The sequence below is a fragment of the Chiroxiphia lanceolata genome, chromosome 1 (genome assembly GCF_009829145.1).
Source record: "Chiroxiphia lanceolata isolate bChiLan1 chromosome 1, bChiLan1.pri, whole genome shotgun sequence".
NCBI classification, from domain to species: Eukaryota; Metazoa; Chordata; class Aves; order Passeriformes; family Pipridae; genus Chiroxiphia; species Chiroxiphia lanceolata.
Genome location: NC_045637.1, coordinates 148,065,204 through 148,074,342, shown reverse-complemented (window position 1 = coordinate 148,074,342; position 9,139 = coordinate 148,065,204). Strand labels below are relative to the sequence as shown.

General features: G+C 49.4%; 1 protein-coding gene across 1 annotated transcript; it reads left to right on the top strand.

The window, feature by feature from the left end:
• The first annotated feature begins 418 nt into the window (after window positions 1-418).
• HTR5A (5-hydroxytryptamine receptor 5A) lies at window positions 419-3,422 on the top strand. Its single transcript, XM_032694785.1, has 2 exons — window positions 419-1,343; window positions 2,298-3,422. The coding sequence occupies exons 1-2, from the start codon at window positions 606-608 to the stop codon at window positions 2,625-2,627; spliced, it is 1,068 nt and encodes a 355-aa protein (XP_032550676.1). The 5' UTR covers window positions 419-605; the 3' UTR covers window positions 2,628-3,422.
• The last annotated feature ends 5,717 nt before the right edge of the window (window positions 3,423-9,139 follow it).

The following is a 9,139-nucleotide window of genomic DNA, read 5'->3' as shown; positions in this document are numbered from 1 at the left end:
CGGGCTGGGGAAGGGGCAGGGGCGGCGGGAAGCGGGCAGGGACAGCCGGCTGGGGCAGCGGCCGGCTCTGCCTCCCCGCTCGGCCCGGCGCCGGTCCCGACCCGCGCACGGACATGACTAAGCAGGACCTCGCCCGGCGCGGCCGCTCCGCTCCCCGGCCGCGCCGCCCGCCCCGCACCCGCGCACGGCGGGGAACTCACCTGCCCGCCCCGGCCCCGCCAACCCGCCGCTCCTCCGCAGGGGCCGCCGCTCCTCCGCCCCGCTCCGGCCGCTCCGCCGCCGCCAGCGCCGCCCCGCTCCGCTCCCGCTGCTCCAGCCCCGCTCCAACCCCGCTCCAGCCGCGCACCCCCCGCGCCCGCGGAGCCGCCGCCTCCCACCGCCGGGGCGGGCCGGGGGCTGCCGTCAGCTGCGGCTGACGCAGGGCTGTTCCTGCCGGGGATGAAGCCCCCGGCGCCGAGCAGCCGGGAGCCCCCGCGCCCGGCGACACTCGGGGCGGCCGGGGACCCCCCGCGCCCGCGGTAGGGCGGCGCTTCTCCCCCCCGCCCCCCCAATTCCCAGCGCGCTCCCGCCGCCACCGCGCCCGGAGGAGCCCGGAGCAGCCCGGCATGGAACGCCCGCTCAACCTCAGCTGCTTCGCCGATGCGACGCCGGACACCGGCAACAGGAGCGGGTCCCCTGCCGGCCCCGAGAGCGGCCAGGCCCATCTCTCCGTCTTCAGCGTGTTGGTCCTCACCCTGTTGGCCATGCTGGTGGTGGCCACGTTCCTCTGGAACGGGCTGGTCCTGGCCACCATCCTCCGCGTGCGCAGTTTCCACCGGGTGCCCCACAACCTGGTGGCCTCCATGGCCATCTCCGACGTGATGGTGGCAGCGCTCGTCATGCCCCTCAGCCTGGTGCACGAGTTGTCTGGGCGGCGGTGGCGACTGGGCCGGTCACTGTGCCAGGTGTGGATCTCCTTCGATGTGCTGTGCTGCACCGCCAGCATCTGGAATGTCACGGCCATCGCACTCGACCGCTACTGGTCCATCACCCGCCACCTGGAGTACACGCTCCGCACCCGGCGCCGCATCTCCAACATCATGATTGCCCTCACCTGGGCACTCTCTGCCTTCATCTCTTTGGCCCCGCTGCTCTTTGGTTGGGGAGAGACTTACTCAGAGGACAGTGAAGAGTGCCAAGTCAGCCAGGAACCTTCCTACACCATCTTCTCCACCTTTGGGGCCTTCTACCTACCCCTGTGCGTGGTGCTCTTTGTGTACTGGAAGATCTACAAGGCTGCCAAGTTTCGAATTGGATCTCGGAAGAGTAATTCCATCACCCCCATTACACCAGAAGCCCTGGAGGTAGGTCAGTTTGGTTGCATTTTGCTCGGGTGAAGCTCTGGCAGCAGCCAAGCCCTTGCAGAAGTGGGGAAAACTTGGAGCTCAAGTGTGCAAGCAAACAGCATCCCATAAAAGCCCTCTGAATCCCGGAGACTTCCAAGGGAAAGCTGACTGCAAAGCTTGCAAGCCCTGTCTTTTGGCTCCTTCTGAACCCCCAGCCGAGAGCACACAAAGTGTAGCTAAAGTAACTTTGGGCCAGATTGTGAATCTGAGGTCCACGTGGGTGAGTGGTGACTCACAGATGTCCCCCCATGGAATGCTGAATCAGTGCTTGCCAGCATGAGTAAGGGGTCACTGTCCTTCCCATGGGGAGATGAGGGGAGGGTGTATGGATGGGGTCCTGTCTCCACAGGGGATGATAACCTGGCAACTGGCTGTGGTTTTGGGTTGACTGTGAATTTACTCAGACAGAAGACACACGTGCAGAATGTCCTTGTGAATCCTTCCTAATCGTGGCTGCATCGTGTCAGTTCATCCCAGGCATGGTGACCGTGGGCTGTAAAGATTTCTTGCAGGGACGAAGCAAATGTGTCCTCGTTTTCTTGCCTCTCCTACCGAGGACTCAAACTCAGTGGGTTCAGAGAAAGCAAGGAGACTTTTGTGCATGGCATGTGGGTGTGTGCCTGTTCTGCTGATCAGATTCTAAGTGGGGAAATAATGTTATTTCTATCCTGTGTGAGCAATCCCAGGTCCCCATAGATCACTACTCTTTCTAGTTTCAAGCATCACTTAAAATAGTCTCCATTACCCAGAAGAGGGTCATACAGCCACTCTCTCCTCAATTAGAGTGTGATGTAGATGGCCTGTGTTTCCCTGGGAGCCCTGGCCACTGCTTGCACTGTTTGGCTCTGTACCTGCTCTGTGGGATCAGCTGCCTGAGGTACACATGGTGCAACTTGTGTTTCTGTTTGGCAGGTAAAAGAAGCTGCCCAGCAGCCGCAGATGGTCTTCACTGTCCGTCATGCCACTGTTACGTTCCAGACAGACGGAGACACGTGGAGAGAGCAGAAGGAAAAGAAAGCTGCCCTCATGGTGGGCATCCTTATCGGGGTCTTCGTGCTCTGCTGGATCCCCTTCTTCATCACAGAGCTCATCAACCCACTCTGCTCGTGTGACATCCCACCCATTTGGAAGAGCATTTTTCTATGGCTGGGCTATTCAAATTCCTTTTTTAATCCACTCATCTACACTGCTTTCAATAAAAACTACAACAATGCCTTCAGGAACCTATTCTTTAGACAGTAGTGATCAGAAAAAGCTTTCCTGCTACCCCAGGAAGCTGATTTCAAATGTTAATGATTCCTGACAAATTCCTGAGGAAGTTCAAAGCCACAGATACTGAGGTGATGCTAAAAATGCATCCCCAAGGGTTGTACGTCCCAGCAACAGTCCCAACAGTCCCATTTTCTAGTCAGGCCCTCCATCCCAGCCTCTAAGTTAGTTGCTATTTCTCCTGCAAGCAGCATGTAAGGGTTTTTCTGTCCAGCAGCATGGCATCCTTGCTCCAGTGCCCCGCTCTGTTCCTCCCACCTCCCCAGTGACACACTTGTCTGGTGGCAGCAGTGGTGCAGAGGAATCCACTGGCAAAGAGTCAGATCTGAAATGTTGTTTTGGCCACTGCTGGTCACTTACAGCATTAATCAACTTTGCCCCATGTGCAATGATAGGACACTTTAATGTCAGGAGGTTTTGTGATTACATATGAAGCTACATATTTTATGGCTTGGCTGAAAACATAGTTCATGTTGGTTTTCACCCATAAAGACTGATAAGTGCTTGTATTTGGGGAATAAAACCCTTGCTAAGGGTAAGGGTACCAAGCCTCTTCTCACATACTTTATGAACAACAAATTGCGCTATTTGCTGTTGGATTCTATGTAGCAAGTTTTTTTAAAAAAATACTTATTGTGAAGTCTTAATGCATGGTGTACTCTGGGATGAGAGAGAATGCATGGGAAACTCACCTCTCGTTCCCCAAATGCTGTGTGTAAGCATCTGTCTCAGACCTTTACGTTCAGAAATACCAGCTGTAAATGTTAATCCTTGTGTCCGTGTTTCCCATTCTAAATGATAAATGTATTTTGAGCAGCTGTGGGCAGGTTTCCTGTAGTTTCAGGGTATGCAAGTACTGTATTTCGAGTTGCCTGTCAATGAGGAACTAGGAACTAGGTTTTACTATTTCTGAGTGCAATCCAGGTCTTCTTGAAACCAAAGCAGACTTTGTTTCCTTGAGCACTGGGTTGCAGGCAAAGGGCAGTTAATAACTGATGATGTTTCTTTCTGGAAGCATAACCAAACCTTGGGGGTTCTCTTCTGCAAGGACCAAACTTGAATATTGTTTTGCCCACCTGTCCTTCTCTTCCTACCTCCTCCCAAGGCTCCATCCTGCATGGTTGTTATTGCTCTGTTGCCTTCCTGCCTTTCCACATTGCCAAAATAATTACAGTAGCTGGCATTTCAGTCCTAGAATTAGAGTTGCACACTTTACACTGCACCACTGGAAGACTGACAGGCCTGCATTTTGAGGAAAGCATTAGTTTTAACTGTGGGTTCTTATGGAACAGCCACTGAAATCAGACCCAAACTGAAATGGTGGAGAAAAAGAGAAGATGGAAATCAGAACGGCATGATTTCATGTCAGATATCTCAAGAAGAAGAGATAAAAGGGAAAAATGTCAATAAATCATGGGAAAGCTCCCCAGGTGTGGTAGTATTAGCTTCTATCTTTAGCAGACCATGAGACATCAGATGTTAAAATTGTCACTGGTCCTTTAAACCAGGAAAAAATCCTGGCACAGTTGGGGATAAAAGCCCTTTTTCTTTTCCTGTCTCAGGGCAGGTGAAAATGGAAGCAGAGCTCAAGGTGCTATTAAGTGTTGCAGCTCTTTCAGGACCAGTTAGACAAACATCCATCAGCACTGACATGGATGTAGCTGATCCTGCCTTGTGGCAAGAAGGGAAATAGGATGGCCCTTGAGGTCTTTTTCAACACTATTTTATAAGAGTCTGTTAGAAACATTAGGTAAAACCCTGCCCTCATTGAAAGCAGTGGACAAATTTTTGTTGATTTCAAGAGAATTAGAGTTTTATCTAGCGTGCCTTGTCTTGTAAAAGCATAGTTTTAATGTTAATTAATTCAAAGAGAAGATGGGTTGGATGGGAGTAATCTTCTGGCTCCTCTGAAAGGGACTCTGACCTGCACTAACCATGGGCCAATCTCTCTACAGCTGGTAAAGAGCATTTTCTTTCTTTCCAACATATTTTAAATTATTATTAGTGACAATTCTGATGTATCAAAAAGTGTAATAAACTCTTGAGCTGCCTTTTTTTTACCAAGGATATAAAAAGTGTGCTGCTTTCTCTGGACAGTCCATCCCCAATACTGAGTTGTTCTTTTGGGGAATTACAACTTTTGTTGTGCCAAGGGTTGTTTAGCCACAAATGATTTGGAAAAAATGCTTCCTTGTCCAAGCCAGAATTTCAGCTAAGCTTGGTGGTGCCTAAAAGTAGGAGACTACTTCTTAGGCCACCACAGTGACACTTTAAACTCTTCAAAGCATGGATTACCTGGGACCTTAGTTGCTGGGTGGAAACTCTCTTTCATTACGCCCCGTGTTTATTCATGCTGTGCTTAAACAGTGACAGGGAGACAGGAGATAGTTTTAAAATGGCACTAGATAACTCTAATTTGTCTGTAGTCATGGGTAGTCCACCATCTTGATGTAAATTAAATTCGCTTTTATTTGACAGTCCAGATCCCATCAATCTTGTATCTATCTATAATCTGTCTTTTGCAAAAAACAGCTTTCAGTTGGTTGTAAGTTTGTTCTTTTGAATCTCAACATAATTAACAGCTTTGTTATGGGCCAATTTCTACAGGTTGTAGACCTAAGACCATGAGCTTTTCTTCTAAATACCATTCCATGTGACCATGTGGGGAAACTATCAGTATTCTGGAGATTGCACTGCAGGATTATACTGAAACGTGCCACGATGGTCTGAGCACACTGAAGGGGCACAAAGAGACCTTGACATCTGATCCTGGCTCCTAGGCTTTTTACAAACCTCTCATTATTCAAACACAGATGCTGAGTGGGGTCCCAGAGACCCAAATCTTGTTTGAAGACATATGCAACCACAGCTTCAAAGGAGGCATCTTGTTCCTTCTTGTTCCCATTTATACACAGAATCAGTGGTGTGAAGAGATCTGCCTCACTGAGGCTTTGTGAGGATTAATTACTAAATGTTTATCATGTACAAGGAAGGTGGAACACTCTGGTTTGAATGCCGAGCAGCATTATAAATTGAGCTTCTATTTAATTCCTCCGAAGAACATTATTAACCATTATTATTGAGTTTTGTATGAGATTTAATGGCTATATAATACTTCCAGAATAGATTTAACTAACCTGCTCCCACTTACAGTTAATTTATTTTCCTCTCGGTGCTCTGACAGTTCAATGAACATCTGTATGGGAGCTCAATAGTGAGGGCAGCGTGTGCTGATCGCTGGCTGCTGAGCGTCTCCTCGCGATGCTGAATGCGTATTGTCAAGGTTCAAGGAGCAGCAGCTCTCCAGGCAGTCTGCTCCGTGTTTCTTTTGATTTTTAGGAAGGAGAAGAAAAGGTCATTGAAGAATGCCCGTGGATTAGATGACAGGTTGGCTAACCACCTTCCTCATCCACCTCTGGCCCATTGACCTTTCTTCTCAATGCAGGCAGGTCAGGCAGGCGACTCCAGGACACGTACTGGTCCTGGCAGACAGAGGTGAGCCTCGCATGACTTCATCCCCTGGTAATTTTCCTGGACTTTTCCTAAAACTTACTGCTAGGAGAGGTGCCCTTTTAAACTGTCAGCGGCAGCTGAAAGTGGGAGTTTCCTGGAAGTGAAGTTGCAGGTAATTTAAGGAATTTCACCTGACAAAGGTAATTAATGACTGTTCGTTCCAGCCGTTGCTGCGGTGAGGTGCGACTGACAGAATGTCAAACTGATTTTTGCAATGCAGTGATTTGAGCTGCTTTGTTCTTGAGGGGTTCACCACGTTTTACTCTCGGATCCCTTTTTTTTTCAAATTCATGGTGAACATGATACAGGCATCATTAATGCTCCATGTAGGGACAGTGGGGTGAAACATCCACAGCAAAATTTGCATCCCCACTGTGATACACCGTGACTGAACATCACGACACTGCGAGCACGTGCATCAAATTTAAGACGTGGCCAAAGAGCTCTTTAAATCACCATTATTTTCAGTTACATAGAGGTGCTGAGTAAGTTGCAGAAGGCTGGGAGAGAGCTGAAGCTGTGCCAGTATTTTGAAAAGGCAAATTTGGAGAGCCAAGTATTTCTAATGCTAATACTGATTTACAGCTTGAAATTGATCCTTGGCAAAAATGTGGAAGAGCTGAGAAAGGACTCAATGAATAAAAAATTACGGGAAATAAATATAATTAAAATAAATCACATTGATGTCTTTCTTTGACTGCAGCACATGGTTCATTGCTGATGGCAATATAAAGTATTCATTCGATAATGAATCTGACTTAACACTCAACACTTCCATGAAAAATTGAAGAAGAAACCAATATGAGGTTCAAACTATGCTATAATTGCTAATGATTTATGGACTGGAAAAGGTGTAAATACAGAAAATGAGGTCACTTGTACAGAGAAACGAGGATGGAAAGCAGCTGGGGACATTTTAGCCTGGTATGAGGGAGAGGCACGTGTCCAGGAGCAGTGGGATGAGGCCCTGGTTGCAGGTGGGGACGCACAGCTGTGGCAGGGTGCATCAGGAGCTGAACATACAGGAGTTTTCAGCATTTTAGGAATGAGCAGGCTCATTTCTTACCTGTGCATGGGTTGTGTCTAGCTGTGGATTTTGTCCTGGTTACTGGAGGAGGAGCTGTGATTTCAGATTGCCATCTTCTCGCTCTTCCCCCACTCCATGCCACTGCCAGGCAGTCAGCCTCAGCATTGCCATTCTGTCTAATTCCCCATGCTGGCCAAGTCAAATACTTTCCCTAATCATCCTCAAAAGCAAGACAGATGGGCCTTTTCCCTGGATCCCCCAGTGCACTGTTGTTGTTCCTCTGTCTGTCAGCTTCAGACATGGAAACAACAGCTTCTGCCATGCTGAAACCCCACTGCTGCTGGTGGATGGGACTAAACAGGGCTGGGTGGAACTCCAGGGGTTGGTCCATGGGGCAGGCACTGCCCCACAGCTGCTCTCTGACAGGAACTAGGATGGGGAAAGGGCAAACAGGGGGCTATGCCCTGATTTTCTGCTGTAGCCATTCCCAACAAACCCATTCCTAATCCTGCTTCTAGCCCCCTCTCTATTTCTGGTGAGACCAAACCTGGCCATGCTGCCCTTGGATCTGGTCATCTCTGCAGGAAGGGAAAAAGGGAGAGGAGAAATCTTCCACTGCGGCCCTAATTGCAGGAAAATGTTCTCAAGCCCTGACTACCTTCCTGGGAGAAGACACATCTTTTGCATGTCTGAGGCATCCACCCTGCCCAGTTCAATCCCTTCCCACTGCTGGCTGCAGAGGCTGGAGACCTCTGTATCATTCCAAATTGACTGCTGCTGACCAGGTCCCTGAGTCTGTGCAAGTATTGGACTGAAATGTTGCATTTTCCTTCAATTCAGGTTTGCAACCTGATGTGAGTGCTTCTTCCTTGTGCCTTTCTATCACCAAATTGTTGTTACAGGTCCCACCAGCCTTGGCTGCTGGTACAGAGGAGGGCAGTTGCTCAAGAAAACCCCCTTCTTTCTGGGATCAAGGTGTCAAATCGAAAGTTGAAGTGCCACAAAATCCCAAGGTCTGCTTCTTCTTGCCTGAGCTACTGTGATTCAATGTTTGGGTCACCTGGCTCTTCACAAGACACCTGCTTGGGCAGTTCCAAAGCTTAAACCACACCTGGTCTGATTCGTCTTGCTATGGTCTATCACGTGTCACACCTTTTTATTGCTCTCCTGTGATGCTGTTCTGGAGCTCTGGACATCAGGAAGCTGTTCACATGTTGATCAGGATGCTGCTTCTGCAACATCTCCCTGGCATGGCACAGCTGGACCAAACCAGGCTGTCTCCAACCCAAAAGAGCCTGTGTCACATAGACCATAGTGAAAATCAATGTGATCCCCTTGCAACCCCCTTTGAGGTCTGCTAACAGCCTGATATCCTGCCTCACAAGTTACCTGTGCTCCTGTCAGGCAGATTTTATACAGGAAAAGCAGAATCCATTGTCAGGTAGTTTTGCAGTTTGAATGGAGACCTGCCTTTGAGGAGGGGGGAGAAATAATTTTGGTGCAACGCCAACCAGCTCTTCCAGTGGGCACGGGAGCATATGGAGCCTCTCTCACAATTGCCTGGGAGCTGCAGGTCTGTGATGTTTTTTCTCCCCTCAGCTGCTCACCTGGTGCCAAGGTTTCCAGGTGCATTAAGGCAGGATGCTCCCGCCGCGCGTCTTGGACCTTCCACCTGCCCATCACGGCGTCAGGGTGAATATTAAACAGACGGCAGATGAGAAGAGCAACTACACTTGCTGGCACAAGGGGTTACTCAATAACTGGAATTTGAACGGAAAAGGAAACTGCAAGCCCATGGTATTAAGTAATTAAGCTTTTCTGAGGCTTTTTAGAAGGAGGCAGGTAGATGCTGAGGCGAGATGATGCGGCACACAGCCACGCTCCTCTGCTTCCCTCAGCTCTGCAGCACAAACCTCAGCCTTACTGGGGATTTCAGAGCACATTA

Excerpts from the sequence above, each read along its gene's own strand:
- HTR5A (XM_032694785.1), top strand. The coding sequence starts at position 606 with ATGGAACGCCCGCTCAACCTCAGCTGCTTCGCCGATGCGACGCCGGAC. Across the intron at positions 1,344-2,297 it reads TTACACCAGAAGCCCTGGAG|GTAAAAGAAGCTGCCCAGCA; the intron begins GTAGGTCAGTTT and ends TCTGTTTGGCAG.